At 58.1% G+C, this 19,418-nt stretch overlaps 1 protein-coding gene across 9 annotated transcripts in view; it reads right to left on the bottom strand.

Moving 5' to 3' along the window:
• FMNL1 (formin like 1) overlaps nucleotides 1-19,418 on the bottom strand; it is a 68,522-nt gene that overhangs the window by 35,301 nt on the left and 13,803 nt on the right. For 5 of the 9 annotated variants that reach the window (XM_030541322.1, XM_030541320.1, XM_030541330.1 and 2 more), the window contains 2 exons: nucleotides 8,597-8,680; nucleotides 1,278-1,391 (listed from right to left, as the gene is read on the bottom strand). In XM_030541322.1, the coding sequence (XP_030397182.1) occupies nucleotides 1,278-1,391; nucleotides 8,597-8,680 (198 nt within the window). The remainder of the gene's footprint in view (nucleotides 1-1,277; nucleotides 1,392-8,596; nucleotides 8,681-19,418) is intronic. The other 4 variants (XM_030541331.1, XM_030541321.1, XM_030541329.1 and 1 more) reach the window with 1 other exon arrangement.

Here is a 19,418-nt window from a genome sequence, read left to right as displayed (position 1 = left end):
GTTATTTTAGGCCTTAACAGACTTAAGTATTTACAGAGCCAAAGTGAAATAAGTTTCAAATTTGACTGGTGGAGATCTGCCTGGGGGAAACTAGAAGAGAAGGCCTTTTGGCTCGGAGTGCCTGGGGGAGGCTACAGGACGTGAGGTTTAAAGGGGGTTGGACATTTTGTGACTCAGTGGTTTTTCATCAGAAAATGCCGACCTGTTAAATCCCAAACTTTTCACAGGAACGTCCCAGTTTCCATTAAACTTCCGTAAGGAAGGTTCTTCAGGCCCAGGATGGAATTTTGAGTCAAAATGAGAGAGACGCAGTCCCAGTCTGGAACAGCCTGACTCAGAACAGGCCCTGGGACCTGGAGTCTGGCGCTGTCACATCCCAGGGGAGTGCCCTGACCTCAGGCTACTGGCTATTCTGGGATGGATGGGGGGGGTGTCTCTCTGAGGTTTTTCCACACCAAAAACTTCAAAAAGTTGCAGTTTCATCTCGATGCAGAACAGGAAAGTTCTTGAAATCAGGAAAAGCTGTGTGAGCTGGGAATCCCGCTTCCTGCCAGCTGTAATGAGGTTAGACTGCGGGGAGGGGCGCTGGTGGGACGTAACGGAGTGGATGTGTAAAAGGGCAGGGAAGGATAGGGAGCTGGGGGAGCCTTGGCTGGAAATGAGGGGGCCTCACCCGGCATCAGGCAGCTCCAGCTCCAATTCACCCTTCCCATTTCTTCTGCCCTGGTCCCTGGACTAAACTCCTTCCTCACAGCCAAGGGATTCCACAGCCTAAGGGTTGTGCTGTGACTCAGCCCATCAGTATCCAGCTGCCAGCCCTGCTCCAGTGAGCCTCCTTTGCTCCTCCACTTGGGCCCCCACTGAGCCTTGTGGGCTGTGCTGTAACTTAGGCAGGCTCCCCAGTCTCTCTTCTGGGTCCCAGCCCAGGGAACCTCTCTCCTGGGCTGCTGCGCCCCTGTAATTCTGCTCTCCCTCTCCGGAGCCAGCCAGCCAGGAGGTAGCCACCTGATGGACACCTGACCCCAACCTCCAGCTAGTCCGCTGCACCCTGCAATACCAGTGTCCTTAAAGGGCTCATGGCATGAAGAGGGGTTGTCTGGTCCAGGCTCCCCTCCTCCCTACAAAGGACAGACCCCCCTGCTACCAGGCACCACTTCCGACAGTTCCTGTGCCCTGGAGGTGCACGTACCCCCATTCGGGGACCTCAACTCTCGACCGCGGTACAAAAGCTAAGGGGCAGCAAAGGAGAGAGGAGAATAAAAGGGGGAGGATAATACCGCCATGGCAATCAGCCAATCGGAGGTCACCTTTCTGCTGACTCCGCCCGTATCCAAGTAGCTCTTCAGTTTCTGGATGTACGCAGAGGGGGGGTTCTTGACCTGGAACCGTTCCTGCAAGGAGGGGGGAGAAGGGAGCTTCCTCAGACGATGGAGGAGAACATGCAGCCCTGAGCACTGACGCAATGTGTGTGCACCCGGGCGAACACCCACACGTGAGCGGGACACTGAGGGGATCTGACCTGTGCATGAGAAACAGCTGCATAGGGCAGGGAGAGAGACTCGCTCTTCAGAAGTGACCTGCTGCCCAGGTCTTCTGCCCCCGGGAACTAGCCAGATGGGGAATTGGTGGCTTCACAGAGAAACGACGTTTGCCAGGATCCGGCAGGATTTCGATGCTGAGTGGGAGTGAGTGAAGTGGCCTGGCTTAGAACTCACAGCCAGCCCTCTTCTTTAGGGCACCACGCCAGGCTCAGACAGACACCGGTTATCATGCACACACCGGGCATGGGGGTGGGGGAGTGCCACAGGGACCCTCCCCAGCTCGGAAGCTACATCAGCTGCCTGTGATAGCCCTGCAGTCCCCTGCCCCAGACCGCACCACTGCACTCTCTAGTCCAGTCTCCTGTCTCTCCACTTCCAATGTCAGTCCTGCCCAGCCAAGGATGAGCACTGCCCAGAGCTAGATGCTCTGTAAACCCCACCGGCCACGCCTATTATAGAGCCTCACACCTTCCTATTCCCCTCCAACCCAGGGCTGAAAGCTCTTTACACGCACTCCTCCATTAAGTTGCACACGCCCTGACCATGAGCTAGGTGAATATTACCCCTATTTTACAAAGTAGAGAAATTAAACGACTTGCCGAAGGACAAGTTTGTGACAGAGGTGGGATTAGAATCCATATCTCCTGATGTCCAATCCTGTGCATAACCACAGACCAGCTTCCTCATCCCATGATATAGCACCAGGCTGCCTTCCTCCCCCATATGGCCCAGCACTGGGCCTTCCTCCTCCCTGGGGCACAGCGCTGGGCCTGCCTCCACACCCCCCCCAAGGGCACGGCACTGGGCCTGCCTCCCTCCTCCCACCCCAGGCACAGCGCTAGGCCTGCCTCCCTCCCCCCACCCCAGGCACAGCACTGGGCCTGCCTCCCCCCACACCCCGGGCACAGCACTGGGCCTGCCTCCCTCCCCCCTGCCTCGGCACAGCACTGGGCCTGCCTCTCTCCCCCCCCCAGGCGCAGCACTGGGCCTGCCTCCCCTCCCCCCCCCCAGGCGCAGCACTAGGCCTGCCTCCCCCACCCCCCAGGCACAGCTCTGGGCCTCCCTCCCCCCACACTCCGGGCACAGCACTAGGCCTGCCTCCCCTCCCCCCCCGGCACAGCACTGGCCCTGCCTCCCCCCCCCAGGGACAGCACTGGGCCTGCCTCCCCTCCCCCCCCGGCACAGCACTGGGCCTGCCTGCCTCCCCTCCACCCCCAGGGGCAGCACTGGGCCTCCCTGCCTCCCCCCCCCCAGGGACAGCACTGGGCCTGCCTCTCCCCACACCCCGGGCACAGCACTGGGCCTGCCTCCCTCCCCCCCGCCTCGGCACAGCACTGGGCCTGCCTCCGCTCTCCCCCTGGCACAGCACTGGCCCTGCCTCCCCCCCCCCCAGGCGCAGCACTGGGCCTGCCTCCCCTCCCCCCCCCGGCACAGCACTGGCCCTGCCTCCCCCCCCCAGGGACAGCACTGGGCCTGCCTCCCCTCCCCCCGCAGGGGCAGCACTGGGCCTGCCTGCCTCCCCCAGGGACAGCACTGGGCCTGCCTCCCCTCCCCCCGCAGGGGCAGCACTGGGCCTGCCTGCCTCCCCCCCCCAGGGACAGCACTGGGCCTGCCTCCCCTCCCCCCCGCAGGGGCAGCACTGGGCCTGCCTCCCTCCCCTCCACCTGGGCACAGCACTGGGCCTGCCTCCCCTCCCACCCCCAGGTGCAGCACTGGGCCTGCCTCCGCACCCCCTCCCAGAGCTGGGCCTGCCTCCACCCACAGTAGAATATCGTGCAAGAGGGACTGTTGCCTGACACCAGCTGGTGAGCAGAGGCCCATCAATCAGCTGCTATCAGTGTCACTGCAGATACTGGGCACACAGATGTTAACTCTTTTTAAGAAGCTGCTTGTCTTAGGGCCCGTCTACACTGCAAACGTACAGGGGCCTCGTTCTGCCTCTTGGGCATGACAAATCCACACTGCTGAGCGAGATCGCTATGGCAACCTAACCCCGGAGCAGACCGCATGAGGTCCACAGAGGGGTTCTTCCATGTACCTAGCTACTGCCCCACCCTCAGGGAGGTGGATTAACTACAGTCATGCCATGTTGACACCACAAAATCACATCGGCGTCCAGCCACTGCAGTCAGTAAATTGCATGTCCGTGCACACTTGGCTCCTTGGGTCAGTGGTGCACGACCTCACCAGTAGCGCTTGGACATCACTGTGGGGCATTATGGGACAGCTCCTGAAAGCCGGCACCTGTCTGTGTAAGGAACAGAGTCTGCATTGACACTATGTCCACCTAAGTACAGCAGCCGTGACTCTCCACCGCTCGGGGAAGTGGTGTTACTAAACCGGCGTGGAGGAGCACTTACTTCAGCAGGGCCCAGTTAAGTGAAGACACTTCCACGGTTAGGTTGACGCAAGGCAGCTTACGTCATCCTAACCATGTGGCTAAGCAGCAGTTCTCCAGAAAAGGACCTGGGGATTACAGTGGACGAGAAGCTGGACATGAGTCAGCAGTGTGCCCTTGTTGCCAAGAAGGCTAATGGCATGTTGCACTGTATTAGTAGATCGAGGGAAGTGATTATTCCCCTCTATTCGACACTGCTGAGGCCACATCAGGAGTATTGAGTCCAGTTTTGGCCCCCCACTACAGAAGGGATGTGGACAAATTGGAAAGAGTCCAGCGGAGGGCAACAAAAATGATTAGGGGGGTGGAGCACATGACTTACGCGGACAGACTGAGGGAACTGGGATTGTTTAGTCTGCAGAAGAGAAGAATGAGGGGGGATTTGATAGCTGCTTTCAATTACCTGAAGGGGGTTTCCAAAGAGGATGGAGCTCGGCTGTTCTCAGTGGTGGCAGATGACAGAACAAGGAGCAATGGTCTCAAGTTGCAGTGGGAGAGGTTGTAGAACTGATGAATGAAACTGTTTTTAATTGTTCACTTTATTAATGTAACTTCATAAGTAAAGTTTTATGAATGAAACAACAGTCATTCATAAAACCGGTTTCCCCAGGAACTGGCTAATTGACCATTAAGATGCTTGTTACGAGCCATAGCTGTTCAGCCAGTTGCCGTTGTAAGTTTCACAGTCAATCCAGTTCCTGCTTAAATCACTAAGACTTGCACTGTTTCAGTATTGTAACTTCTGCCCACGGTTTGCCATTCCCTACACTTGTCTACATTGTAACTCAAACTCCATTTTAAAACACTCACTCCATTTTGTAAAAGCTTCCTCCAACCTTCATTTTTACAAACTCTGCTATAATCTTATTAGTTTAGTTTAGATGTGTGAATGAGGTATGTATGAATGATGGAATCAATCTCCGGCACCAGCCTGTCCTGATGAAATAAAGTTCAAACACCAATGGCTGAAGATGCAGACAAGAGCCCTAACAAAGTAAGAAGAGTCCACCCTAAAAAGAAAACGTACAATAGAAGGAAGATCAAAGCCAGGTCCGAGGCTGAAAGTCCCATCTGCAATTGACAGGTGATCAATCACACCGAACCCAGAGGCAGCATGACACAGCAAGACCTATAGACTCTGGATTCAAACTAAAGCCTACAAAATGATGGGTGAGATGGAAGACTTTGGAGGGTAACATTGTGCTGCCAACATGGGAGAGCAGACCCAGCTTTTCCTTGTGCTCAGCTTTCCTGGCCAGTTACTGCCACAAGCTTCGAACCCAAGCTGCGAAATCAAGCTACGAACTCAAGCTATGTCCAGGACTGGTAACTATGCAGCAGCTGCAGAACATCTGATGTGTAAATGTGTATGTGTGGATGCGTGTGTGTGTGTATAGGTATTAGATATTAGTTATTGGTCATAAATCAAATTGTGTTATCATAATAAATGTGGCATCTTTGTCTTGCCCCCTGAAACAATCCTGTATAGTTTTGTCTACATAACAAGGTCTAGGTTGGATATTAGGAAACACTATTTCACTAGGAGGGTGGTGAAGCACTGGAATGGGTTCCCTAGGGAAGTGGTGGAATCTCCTTCCTTAATGATTTTCAAGGTCAGGCTTGACAAAGCCCTGGCTGGGATGATTTAGTTGGGGATTGGTCCTGCTTTGAGCAGGGGGATGGACTAGATGAACTCCTGAGGTCCCTTCCAACCCTGATATTCTGTGTAGACCAGGCCTGATGGGAGAGCCCCTCCTGTTACTGTCAACACTGCAGCACTACCACCCTTCGTAACAGAGACGTATGTTTCTCTAATGATGATTCATCCATGGGGCTCGAACTGGGACCACTGGATTTAAAAGCATGAGCCGCTGCTGCCTGAGCCACACTGCGCTGGCCTAGGTTAGGCATCAAGATCCCCTTTCATCCAAATGCCTCAGGACTTCTCCTTCCTGGTATATCGATGTGGTAACTGAGGCAAAGGGAAGGGAAGTGACTGTAGCAGAGCAGAACAGTCCTGGGGACAGAGGCTGGCACACGGAGGTTTGAAAACAGGCTCTTCTATCCAGCAGAGGAAGGTGTAACACGATCCAATGGCTGGAAGTTGAAGCCAGACAAATTTACACTGGAAATAAGGTATACATTTTTAGCAGCAAGGGTAACTAATCGTTGGAACAACTTTGCAAGGTGGATTCTCCAATCCTGACAATTTTTAAATCAAGTTGGGACGTTTTTCTAACAGACCTGCCCTGAGGATCACTGTGGGGCAGGTGTCTGGCCTGTGCGATCCAGGGGATCAGACTGGATGGTCCCTTCTGGCCTTGGGATTAGGAATGCACAAGCCCCCTCCGAGATGCTGGACTCCTGGGCAGTGCTTCACTGATGGGCAGGAGTTGCCTGTGCCCAGTCAGAGCCAGAATCAGGGCCCTGAGGCTCTGGCCATGGAACAAGCCAAGAAGAGCCTGTTCTGTGCTGTATGCAGGGCCGCCCAGAGGGGGGGGCAAGAGGGGCAATTTGCCCCAGGCCCCAGGCTCTGCAGGGGCCCGCACGAGAGTTTTTCGGGACCTCTGGAGCAGGGTCCTTCACTTGCTCCGGGGGGCCCGGAAAACTCTTGCGGGGCCAGGCCCCAGAGATTCTTCTGCTCCCGGTCTTTGCCGGCGGGGGAACCTTCCGCTCCAGGGGGAAGGACCCCCCGCCAGCGAATTACCGCTGAAGCGGGACCTGCCGCCGAAGTGCAACCCAGTCTTTGGCAGTAATTCGGCGGTGGGGGGTCCTTCCATTCCGGGACCCACCACCGAAGTGCCCCGAAGACCAGCAGCAGGGGTCCCCCGCCACCAAATTAACGCAGAAGAGCGGGCTGCACTTCGGCGGCAGGTCCTGCTTCGGCGGTAATTCGCCGGCGGAGGGCCCCCGCCACGGGTCTTCGGGGCACTTTGGCGGTGGGTCCCGGAACGGAAGGGCCCCCTGCCGCCGAACAGGGCCAGGTCTAGAATTTTGCCGCACGGGGGGCGCCCTGCCGCTTGCCAGTCCCGCGGCTCCGGTGGACCTCCCGCAGGCATGCCTGCAGGAGGTCCACCGGAGCCGCCTGCCGCCGACGGCCCCAGGCCCCCGGAATCCTCTGGGCGGCCCTGGCTGTATGCCCAGCTGGCACGTGATGACTCCTGCCCTGCACTATCTCCTCAGGGAGCACATGGCCCAGCTGGCCCAGCAAGCTCCGGTCAGACTCAGGCCCCCGGACCACAGGCAGGCTAGAGGGGTGATGACACTCATTGCCGCTGCGCAGCCCTGGGACCCCGAAGCAGAGCTCTAGGCTAGGGTCAGGGATGACTGTGCTGGGTGAGCCCCTAGCTGAACAGCCCATGGTCCCCATTTATCCAGAGTGCACAGACAGCACAAGTAGCAGGGCACTGCGCCCCGACCCTGCAGGGACAGGGAGGTCAGTCTCCATGGTCCACTCAGTCTATGGCCTCTCCGCTGGGCCCGCCGTCAGCCTCGATCAGGGCCGGTGGGAAAGCTGCTTTGTCATTCCCTCCATGTCCCCCAGGAGCAGGAGCCAAATTAACTGTCCATCAGGACAAACAAGGCAGCCCTGGGATGGCAATCCCCAGCGGCCTCTGCCAACCTGAGTCAGCCTGCAGCCTTGCTGCTCAAAAGCTCAGCATCCCCCTCTGCCCCTGGGCCCCAACTCCCAAACCTGAGGGTTTCACTCAACATGAACCCCCAAAAGCAAAACAAGCAAGTGCAGAGGCTGACTGGTTAAAATATCCTGCCCCCAGCAAAAACTACCAGCTCCTCTCCCTTCCCCAGGAAAGCAGTTGCCCCAGTGAGATGCATCAGTTACAGGGTTTTCTGAGGCATTTGATCTTTCACCGGTTTCTAATAATACTTAGCACTTACACGGCGTCTGCAGCCTCAAAGTGCTTGGCAGGCATTAAGGGCCCGATCCGGCAGGCCCCCCACCCCTCTCTGAGCTGGATAAGAACTAGTGCACACACATGCCCCTTCCCTGCCCTCTCCTGAAGGCCTCCCAGCACCAAGGCCGAGCGAGAGGATCGACCCCGGCTTTCTTTGCAGATCACCAGGAAAAGGCTAGTTGAGCCCGGGCAGAGGCCTCTGGCAGAAAGCCCATTCCTGCAGCGAAGTGAATCTTTCTGTTGATAAGGAACTGACTGAGTGTGGGTGCAGACATGACAGAAGGGGAGAGAAATGACTCATGGAGGAAATGATGGGATTAGCCTCCTTGGCTTCAGAGGATTCAGCCCATCAAATTCCTCTGCAGGCACCTCCAGTGACTGCAAAGTGCTGGCAGGGAGCCGGCCCTCGGACCATCCTAGCGGGGAGTAGAGGTTGCCGGGCCACTCGGAACCTCGGTGGGCTAAAGCAATGAGAGTGACTTCTCCCCGCTCTGGCCCTGCTGCTGTGAGTCATGCTGCAAAGCATCAGACTGAAAGCCTGTGATCAGGTACCAACCTGAGCAATACAGGAAGGGGCCAGGGGGAAGTGTCTGGGTGTGAGTTTCCTGCCGTGAGTGTTGTGTAGCAGCGGGTAATGAAGGGCACTGAATCTCTTGCAGCAGGTGCTAGGGCGGCCGTGGGGGGTGGTGCGTGGGTGCCCGCAGCTCCTGGTAACTTCCCTGGATTGGGCACCTCAGTCTCACCTGGTCACAGATCAGCTCCCACTTCTTCTCGCTGTCGTACTGGCTAAGCAGCTTCATCTTGTCGGGCGGCAAGTTCATGGAATCCTGCAGGGGAGACAGACGGGGATGAGACAGGAGTGGGTGCCAGAGTGAGTTATATCCCAGCTGCCATGACCATGAGGGAAGCAGAGCCCCTGCGTGGAGAGGGCTGAGCCCGATCCATCTGTCTGTTTAGGCCCAACCTGGATAATGCAAGGTCCTTTGCATCCCAGGTATCTGGGTGATGTCACCTCATCTTCCTCCAGTGCCTTTGACCCAAGGGGCTGGGCTCAGGTCTCCACCCTCCTACCAGCATTGCATCCCTGCCACCCCAGCCCAGCCCACCCTTCCACCTCCAAGGACGGAGCCCCTGAGCTCCAGCCCCATGTCAGGAAGTGGTTGGGTTGCTCCATCACCAACCAGAGCTGCCAGGACTGGTCAGGTCTCAGAGAGACAGACTCCCAGTTCAGCACAACCCTGGCACAAACACAGACAGTCTGTCCTGGACAGGTGGAGACCTCCAACATCCGCTCTAGTGTCTGGCTGCAGAACGAGAGGCTTCAGCCTATGGTGTCCTGAGGACTCCCCCCTCCAGTGCTCCTCACCACCAACCCAGGAGTTTCCCCCCCTCGGGATTTGCCCTGCGCATGGCACCAAGGGGGGACAAGGCCAAACCCCAGTAACTTGCTCAGTGCTGTGGTGATGCCTGTGCAGCACACAAGGATCAATAAAGTCAAGTCAAGTTTCAGTGCAATGATTTAGGCTCCCCATCACCAGTCCACAAGTGTTTTAACTGGGGGCCTCCGGATGCTTTAGAATCAGCTACTCAAGCCTCACAGCTTGGCCCTGCCTGGTGCACCAGTATCATTATCTCCCATTTTATGAACGGGGAAACTGAGGCATGGATGGGGGCTGGATTTGCCCAAGTCCACACAGGGAGCGACTGAGTGGGGTGTAGAACCCAGGAGTCCTGGCTCCCAGCCCCCAGCTGCATTAAATGCGGTTACCGCTCTCCCTCTGAGAGACCACGTGGGAGCCGTGTGCAGCCGCGTGATGGGTCTCAGCCCATGAAATCAGTGTCTGTTTACAGGCATGAGCTCAGCGGCAGGATGTTGTGCGCTGCGGTGTTCCCAGCACTGGTGTTGCTCAAGCTCCTTCCTGCTTCCCCATCCCACAGCAGTCGGTTTGGGCCCGATCTGGAGAGATGGGGAGCCAGCGAGGGCCCTGGGCAGCTCGGCCTGTCCCGGGATCGGTAGGGTGACCAGCTGTCCCGATTTTATAGGGACAGTCCCGATTTTGGGGTCTTTTTCTTATATAGGCTCCTATTACCCCCTACTCCCCTCTCGATTTTTCACATTTGCTGTCTGGTCACCCTAGGGATTGGGCCTCTCGTGTGGTAATTGGGCACAAACGGTTGGCTTCTCCAGACGCTGCCCTGGTGTCGCGTGTGCAGCAACAGGACGCGACGTCACTTCCCCTTTCCAAACGGGTAGCACAGGGGACTTCACTTCTCCTTATGCTCGGCTGTGCTGGGGGAGGGCTCAGGCCTGACGAAGTTCCACGATTCGCAGCTTGCTCACTGAGTGCTGGTGCCAGGACCCAGCGAGGAAGCCACCAGGCCAAAGTCCTACTCCCTTCCAGCACAGGCCCCATTGAGCCTACAGCTCCCAGCAGGCCACGCACTACCCTGGCCTCCAAGATGGAGCCCGAGCACACAGACCTGCCTGCCCTGGGATTTCTGGAGCTCCCCGGGCAGCCTGCCAGAACTCAGGGGCGGCAATGGGGCTGCAGCCATGAAAGGCACCCTGAGGGGTACTAAACGGGGACAAGGGCCCGATCCTGCTCGAGAGATGAAGCCCAGCAGTTCCCCACAGACATTGAATGCAGGGTGTGGGTTATTTTCCTGGTTCTAAAGAAAATCATCACTTTTCCCCTAAAAAAGCAAGGAGCCAGGACTAAGGCCCCAGGGAGGGGCAGATGTCAGCTGGGAGGAAAAGCTCCACTGCCCGTTGAAGGCAGGAACAATGACACATGGTGCTCATGGACTGCACCTCCATCATGCGATGAGCTGGCAGGTGTTTATGCAAACCAGTTCCCTCCACTGGATGGACTGAGAACTGCTTCACTGAGGATCATAGACCCTACACTGCTAACAGGGATTCTCCTTTAGCCCAAAGACTCAAGGCTTGTGCTTTGCAAGCAGGAGGATCTGAGTTCTAGCCCAACCAATGCAATGACTCTGAGTGGTGACAGTGACAGCTGTGACGTGTCTGTAGATTTCTCACAGTGCCAAAAGTGGAGGGCAGCCCACACTCATGGCATTTCACACAAATTAGCTTAAGCCGTCAAGGGCAACATGGGCAGAACATCCTAGGAGCACAGATAATGAGAAACAAGAGAGGAAACATGCTCCCAGAGGGATTCGGGCTTAAAACCAAAACTGCTTGAGAATAAAGCGAAAGAGCCTCGGCTCACTTGAGAGGCGAGCGTCCAGGAGGAGACCTGCCAAGCCAGATGCACTCATGGAGCGGAAATCTCACCACCCGCTAACTGCACTGCAGTGCCCTTTGTGGTGCATTCGGGATGAATGAGGCTGTCAGAGGCGATTGAGAGGAGATGAGATTCTGCCAGGGACACGAAGTCACCTCGGGAGAGGGCTCAGGGATTCTCCAGCAGCAGGGAAACTCCCGGCAGAAAGGCATCCCAGGACCTAGGGAGAGCCTTGCTCCAGGCACAGCTGGGCTTAGCCAGGTCCCACTGGATCCAGCTCACTCCCATCTGCACTGGCTCATTCGGTCCCTTTGCTTTGGAAACACTGGAGTGAGCATGTGGCGGGGGCCCTCCTCCCTCCCTCCCTCCCTCCCGCAGCCATGCAGAGCCGAGCTGAGCTGAGCAGGAGGCTAAAATTAGGCTGCGAGGCTAGAAACAGAAATAGCCTCACTGAGATAATCAACAGCCCCGGTGCTCAGTGCCTGGGCGTCGAGCAGGATCGTGCTCCTATTGCGAGCAGCCGGCTGAGAGCCCAAGCTGCACCGGCACTGGGGGTTCTCCAAGGAATGGGCCCGGTTCCCACGGCACCCACTGCCAGAGGTGATGTGGGTTATGGGGCACGGTGCCACCTGGTGCCCAGGAACCAGTGGGCACAAGGGCAAGTGCAGCTTGTCAGATGGTCTGTTAACTAACAGCACAGAGCTCTCCGGGTAGGCAGGGCTGCCTTCGGCTTCCCCGGGCATCACACACAACCGCCCTCACCTACCCGCAGCGTTTAACGGCCCAGTCGCTCATGGACATTGTGCCGTTTCCCGGCATGGACCAGCCCTGGCAGGACGATCTTGGGGCTAAAGCACAGGGCTGGGAGCCAGAACTCCTGTCTCCATCAAGTCACTTCCTCTCCCTCTCTGTAAAGCAGATCCTCTGATGGGTGAGATTTACACACCACAGCCCAGGCTGGGAGAGCCTGGTGTGGGAGGGGCTGGCAGGGGTGGGGCTTTCGCTCCAGCGGAGAGACAGCAATGCCACGCGCCGATCGTACCCCTCTCTTGTTAACATCATTGACCAAGGAGAGATGCTGGGTGCCACCACCCAGCGGTGGCTAATGCAGCTAGGCAGACTTCACCAGTACCAGGGAAGGCAGGTCAATAGGATTTTAAATCAACGTGAGGGCCTCACGGACACGGGGCAGCTCTGAACCTGGGCACTTGGTTCCTGTCCCAAGAGAGCCATCTTCCTGATTGTCCTAATTCCTGCCCTGGCTTAGTGCCCAGCCCCTCCCCCCCACTCTGCTGGGGCTAGGATCCCTAACTCCCAACCATTCAGGGAGCCCCCCTTGTGGCCTCCTCTCCCATTTCCAGTACATCTGGGGGCTCCATTAAGGCTCAAGAGCCCAGCTGGGCTCACAGGTCGGCGTTCTCCCAGCCCAGGCACGAGCACACAGAACACAGAGCTGCCATCCCTCGTAGGGATGTGCTGAACTAACTCCAGGGCTTTGTTCATCACAATTGCTCTGGGCAGCTCACGCGCTGAGCTTCATATAGGTTCCAAAGCGCCATGGTTAATAAACTGGAGCCTGCCCACCCACTTGGCTCGCCCTAGGGAAAGCAACCGTCTGTGCTCCCACAGCTCCCAGCTCCTCACTGGCCTCTGGCCCAGACTCGGCTGCCTGGGATACGGAGGGACTTAAAGCCCTCAGCAAACGAGAAGCTGCACTGGCATTGCCACAGGATGCCTTGTCCTGACATTCCCCAGCCCATCACCTCAGGAGCCTCCTCAGCAGGGTGCGAGGAGGGATAGCTCAGTGGTTTGAGCATCATCCTGTGAAACCCAGAGATGTGAGTTCAATCCTTGAGGGGGCCATTTAGGGATCTGTGGCAAAAATCTGTCTGGGGATTGGCCCCGCTTTGAGCAGGGGGTTGGACTAGAACCTCCTGGATTCCTCCTGGTCTGGAGTTTCCATCCTGCAGGGAGCAGTCAGCACATCTGCATGCCCCCAGCTGTGCCCATGCCAGCACACCATTATGATCCTCCCCTGAGATCAGAGGGCAGCACTCAGCCCCAGCACCATGCTCTGGCTGTCCCTGCCCAGGCATGTGGAATGGCAACAGGGCCAGGGGAGCTGAGAAGGAGGCAAAGCTTCCTCAGGCAGAGGACAGTGAACAGACTGAATCCTCCAAGCCTGCCAGCCGCCTCACCAGATCTCAACAGCTGTGTGGGTTCTGCCCTGGGGTGGCTCCAGACACCAGTATGCCAAGCGTGTGCCTGGGGCGGCAGGCAGGTTGCCTTCAGCAGCATGCCTGCGGAGGGTCTGCTGGTCCCATAGCTTCGGCGGACCTCCCGCAGGCAAGCTGCCAAGGGCAGCCTGCCTGCCGTGCTCTGGGTGGCAAAATACCTAGAGCTGCCCCTGGCTCCGCCCCAGTCAGTACTCAGAAGGGTGTCCCTCAGGTGGGGTTGGCGCAGCTGGATGGGACATAGCATTTGTGTTTCTGACCATATGTGATCACTAAAAATCCCATGGCATGGCACCCTGCAAGAAGGTCAAGTTAACCCTGGTGTCCGGGGCAAGTTCCAGTCTAGTTGATCACTTCCTGCCTCCCCTAGCTCTTCCCAGCAATTTCGGCTGCATACAGAATCCTTCTTCACTTCCTGTCCTAGACTAATGTGTTGCATTATTGTGCGCTATTAAGCAACTGCCAATTGCACCCCAGAGGTGGCTGCATTTCAGTGCTGGGTGAAGCAATTCCTCTCTACAGCTGGCACAGTGGGTTGGGATAAGAGGGGCTCTATAAATGTAGGTCCGTATTATCATCACAAACAAGGAGATGCAATGGAGACAATTGCCTCCATAGGAGTTTTTAAACTCCAGTGAACTGCCTCCTAATTAATGTGTTTATACGTGCCGTCTGGACATTCAATAGCTCCGGGACACAAGCCTTTGTGGCTTCCCCCAGCCCAGGGGTCCAGACTCTCAGGTCTCCCTGGAGTCTTTATGCCACATGGTCCCTCTGTTACCAGTGAACACAGTAGGACCCTTAGCTCAGCTGGGTGCTCTGAGCACCACTGCAATACAAATATAAGAGCGTAAGAGTTGCCACACGGGGTCAGACCAATGGTCCATCTAGCCCAGTATCCTGTCCCTGACAGCAGCCAGCGCCAGAGCTTCAAGGGGGACCGTATAGAACAGGGCAATTCTGGAGTGATCCACCCGTCTTCCACTCCCAGCATCTGGAGGTTTAGAGTCATCCAGAGCATGGGGTTGCATCCCTGCCCATCCTGGCTAATACCCATCAATGGACTGATCCTCCAGGAACCTGTCTAGTTCTTTTTTAAAACCAATTATAATTTTGGCCTTTACAACATCCCCTGGCAGTGAGTTCCACAGGTTAGTTGTATGTTGTGCGAAAAAGTACTTCTTGTTGCCAGTTCGCCACTGCAATTCCCAGCTAGACCGATCCACAAATGGGCCGTTGTGCACCACTTTTCCTGGTCACATTGGTGACTCAGCAGGGAGATGCTGGTATAATGGCTTGAGCAAAGGAGTGAGAGCCAGCAGCTCCTACTGCATCTCTTTCCCATACGTGCGCTCAATACAGTTTGCAGCCAGGACTGGACTAAGTCATGGGGCTTATGGGCCCATGGCTAGGCCCCAGGATCTCAGCTGTCATTTGAAAACATTACATTCCCAGCCTTTGCAGGTGTAAAGAAAAAGCTTGAAAAATGTGACCTGAATGTGACTGCCTGAGTCTGAAGAGAGTCTGAAACATCTCCAAAAAGCACAGACTTCCCCAATGATCTTAACTCTGAACTCTGCTGCCATTCCTGAGACAGGCAGGGCCATTGGGTGGTGGTGGGGTGGCAGGGGCACCGCAGTGGGCTGTGCCACCAAAGCCCCAGATCTCACCCCCAGGAACTCTGCCCCAAATCCAGGCTCCAGCGCCCGAGGTGCTCTGTGCTGATCCGATTGGCATGCAGTCACCTGACATCCCACAGAGCACCTGGGGACACCGACCTAAGCCAGTGGGCTCCTTCCTGGCTGTGTTCCCTCAGCTGTCGCATGGGCTGCAGATAATGACAGGCAATTCAGCTCTGGTCAGGAGGGAGGGGCCATTTGTGATCAGAGCTGGGTTCCAGTCTCAGCTCAGGCTTCCCCGGCAGCCCCACCCCAACACACACACCTCACTGCATCAGGCAGGGAGCTGCCATCTTACCTCTCTCTGCCCTGTGCCAGACACCCATGGCCTCGTATAAATAAGCTTTCCTGTTAAGGATCAGAATACTCTGCACTGCTCTAGCACTCTCATCCACTGATCTCTGGTCACGAGCATCATTAGCCCATTTCACAGATGGGGAAACCAAGGCCCAGAGAGAGGCCATGACTTGCCCCAGGTCACACGGTGAGTGGCAGAGCTGGGAACCCAGGAGTCCTGATGCCCATTGCAGGGCATTGCCCATCAGAGCACGCTGCCTACCATAGCAGCAGCAGGGCGCTGTGTGTCCTACAGAGAGTGGTTTGGACACGTTTTGAAACCTCAGGAACTGGGGCACCACGGGGGTGGCTGAAGACGTGGGCTGGCGCGTTTAGCTGAGCTGGACCAGAGGATCCTCTCCAATTGGGTTATGCCAGAGGGGGTCCTGCCTGGCCAAGGGCAAAAGTCACTGACCCAGCCCAGAGAGACTGTTCCAGAGGGAAGGCAGGGCAGGGAGGGAGCCGGAAAGGCAGCCTTGGACATGCTGGCATTTGTATGCCAGCAGCACCCAGAGGCCCCATCGAGATCAGGGCCCCATGGTGCCAGGCGTGGAACAGACACACGGGTACAGCTACGCAGCCAGCAAGAGTCCGCAACAGCGGGTCTCTGAGCCCAGGCTGAGCCAGGCTCTGGCTGGTGGGCTAAGAACAGCTGGGCAGACAGCGCCTGGAAGCCGTGACTTGGCCTGGAGCTCAGCCTCTCAAGGCTCATGCCCCAGGCTTCGGCGCCTGAGCTGCACCGTCCACACAGCAATTTTCAGGGTGGCAGCACGAGCCCAGGTGTCTCAAGCCAGGCCCGGGGGCTGCTGTACAAAGGCACCCAGAGGGACAGGCTCTGCCCCAAGCAGCTCACAGCTTGAACTAGGGGGACCAGAGGTCCCAATTTTATAGGGACAGTTCCGATTTTTGGGTCTTTTTCTTATATAGGCTCCTATTATCCCCCTACTCCGTCCCAATTTTTCACACTTGCTGTCTGGTCACCCTAGCCTGAACAGACAAGGGCTAGGAGGGGAAACTGAGGTGCAGAGGAGGAAGGGATTCAGCCACCGTCACCCAGCAGGTCAGGACGGAGCTGGGAGCCGAAACCAAGTCTCTGAGTCCTAAGGCGCTGCCACAGTCACCAGCCTGCACTTTCTGCCCCACGCTGGTGGCGGGATGGCGATGAGGCTCCAGGGATGTCACCCAGACCCCTCGTGCCAGCACAAAACTTGCAGGTAGATTGAGAGATGGGGAGAAGGGATGCAGTCAGGGGCTGCCTTGGCCCAGTCAAGCCAGCTGGCAAGTGCGCTAATCCCACGTGACTGCTCAGCAATGAGAACAGACGAGCTGGAGTGAAATGAACTAGAACATGAGCCAGGGTCTGCCCGCATGCCCAGGGCACACCCCAGGGACACCCAGAGCCAGGCGCATGCCCGGGACACACCCACGGGGACACCCAGAGCCAGGCACATGCCCGGGACACACCCCAGGGACACCCAGAGCCAGGCGCATGCCCTGGGCACACCCCAGGAACACCCAGAGCCAGGCGCAGGCCCGGGACATACCCCAGGGACACCCAGAGCCAGGCGCAGGCCCGGGACACACCCATGGGGACACCCAGAGCCAGGCGCAGGCCCGGGGCACACCCCAGGGACACCCAGAGCCAGGCTCATGCCCGGGGCACACCCACGGGGACACCCAGAGCCAGGCACACCCACGGGGACACCCAGAGCCAGGCGCATGCCCGCGACACAACCCAGGGACACCCAGAGACAGGCACATACCTGGGGGACACCCCAGGGACACCCAGAGCCAGGCAAATGCCCGGGGCACACCCCAGGGACACTCAGAGCCAGGCACATGCCCTGGGAACACACCGCAGGGACACCCAGAGCCAGGCACATGCCCTGGGCAAACCCACAAGGACACCCAGAGCCAGGTACATGCCCTGGGAACACACCCCAGGGGCACCCAGAGCCAGGCACGTGCCCGGGACACACCCACGGGGACACCCAGAGCCAGGCACGTGCCCTGGGCACATCCACGGGGACACCCAGAGCCAGGCACATGCCCTGGGAACACACCCCAGGGGCACACAGAGCCAGGCACATGCCCGGGACACAACCACGCGGACACCCAGAGCCAGGCACATGCCCTGGGCACACTCCAGGGACACCCAGAGCCAGGCACATGCCCTGGGCACACCCCAGGGACATCCAGAGCCAGGCGCATGCCCGGGACACACCCATGGGGACACCCAGAGCCAGGCTCATGCCCTGAGCACACCCCAGGGACACCCAGAGCCAGGCTCATGCCCGGGGCACACCCCAGGGACACCCAGAGCCAGGCTCATGCCCTGGGCACACCCCAGGGACACCTAGAGCCAGGTGCATGCCCGGGACACACCCATGGGGAAACCCAGAGTCAGGCTCATGCCCTGGGCACACCCCAGGGACACCCAGAGCCAGGCTCATGCCCTGGGCACACCCACGGGGACACTGAGAGCCAGGCACATGCCCTGGGAACACACCCACGGGGACACCCAGAGCCAGGCACATACCCTGGGAACACACCCACGGGGACACCCAGAGCCAGGCACATGCCCTGGGAACACATCCTAGGGACACCCAGAGCCAGGCACATGCCCTGGGAACACACCGCAGGGACACCCAGAGCCAGGCACATGTCCTGGGAACACACCGCAGGGGCACCCAGAGCCAGGCACATGTCCTGGGAACACACCGCAGGGGCACCCAGAGCCAGGCACATGCCCTGGGCAAACCCACGAGGACACTCAGAGCCAGGTACATGCCCTGGGAACACACCCCAAGGGCATCCAGAGCCAGGTACATGCCTGGGGCACACCCCAGGGACACCCAGAGACAGGCAAATGCCTGGGGCACATCCACGGGGACACCCAGAGCCAGGCACATGCCTTGGGAACACACCCCAGGGGCACCCAGAGCCAGGCACATGCACTGGGAACACACCCAGCATGGGGGAGGGATAGCTCAGTGATTTGAGCATTAGCCTGCTAAACCCAGGGTTGTGAGCTCAATCCTTGAGGGGGCCACTTAGGGATCTGGGGCAAAAACTAGTACTTAGGCCTGCTAGTGAAGGCAGGGGGCTGGACTCCATAACCTTTCGAGGTCCGTTCCAGTTCTAGGAGATAGGTATAGCTCTAATTATTATTACCCACGGGGACAGCCAGAGACAGGCACATGCCCTGGGAACACCCCAGGGTCACCCAGAGACAGAGACTTGCCTGTGGCACACCCCAAGGGCATGCAGAGACAGGCACATGACCTGGGAACACACCCACAGGGACACCCAGAGATAGGCACATGCCCTGGGGAGACACCCAGAGACAGAGGCATGCCCGGGGCACTCCCCAGGCACACCCAGAGACAGGAACATGCCCTGGGAACACACTCATGGGGACATGCAGAGACAGGCACATGCTTGGGGCACACACCCACAGGCACCTAGAGACAGGCACACGGCCAGGCCACACCCAGAGGCCCCATCACACGGAAGCCGCCCATGGGCGGACACATAGCAGGCACACGGGGAGCAGACACAGCCACAGCTCAACACCAGCCCTTCCCCAGAGGCAGCCACACTGCCTGAGGAGCATCACACTGCCCAGACTTTTCTCCACAATGACATGGGCTGTTTCCTGTCACCACCTCCCGCCAGCAGAGCCTGGCCTGGCAGCAGCACCCACGACCTGTCTGGGAGCAGCTAGGCGGGGGCTGTAGGGGATCCCCCTCCCTCCCTCTTCCCAGTCCCAAGGCCGGCCAGGCAGCAAGGGGCAGGAAGCACCCGCCCTGCTGCACCTCTGGCTACCATCACAGGTGGCTTCAGTGGGTTGTGGCATGAAAAGCAGAGCGAGAAAATGCTGGGCCCCTCCCTGTGGTTTCCTGCTGAGAGACACGTGCGCTCCTGGCATGTTGGGGAGTGGGGGAGCTCCCAGGGCTGGGGCCTCAGCCTGCCTTGGGGTGGGCGGAGGGTAGAATGCAGGAGCACCCTAGGGTGCCAGGAGCTAGTCGTGGGAGGGAGTCGTGGGAGTGGAGGGGACTGTGT

Source organism: Gopherus evgoodei, chromosome 23 (genome assembly GCF_007399415.2).
Source record: "Gopherus evgoodei ecotype Sinaloan lineage chromosome 23, rGopEvg1_v1.p, whole genome shotgun sequence".
Taxonomy (NCBI): Eukaryota; Metazoa; Chordata; order Testudines; family Testudinidae; genus Gopherus; species Gopherus evgoodei.
The sequence above is the reverse complement of the archived record's forward strand: the minus strand, read 5'-3'. Positions and strand labels throughout refer to the sequence as shown.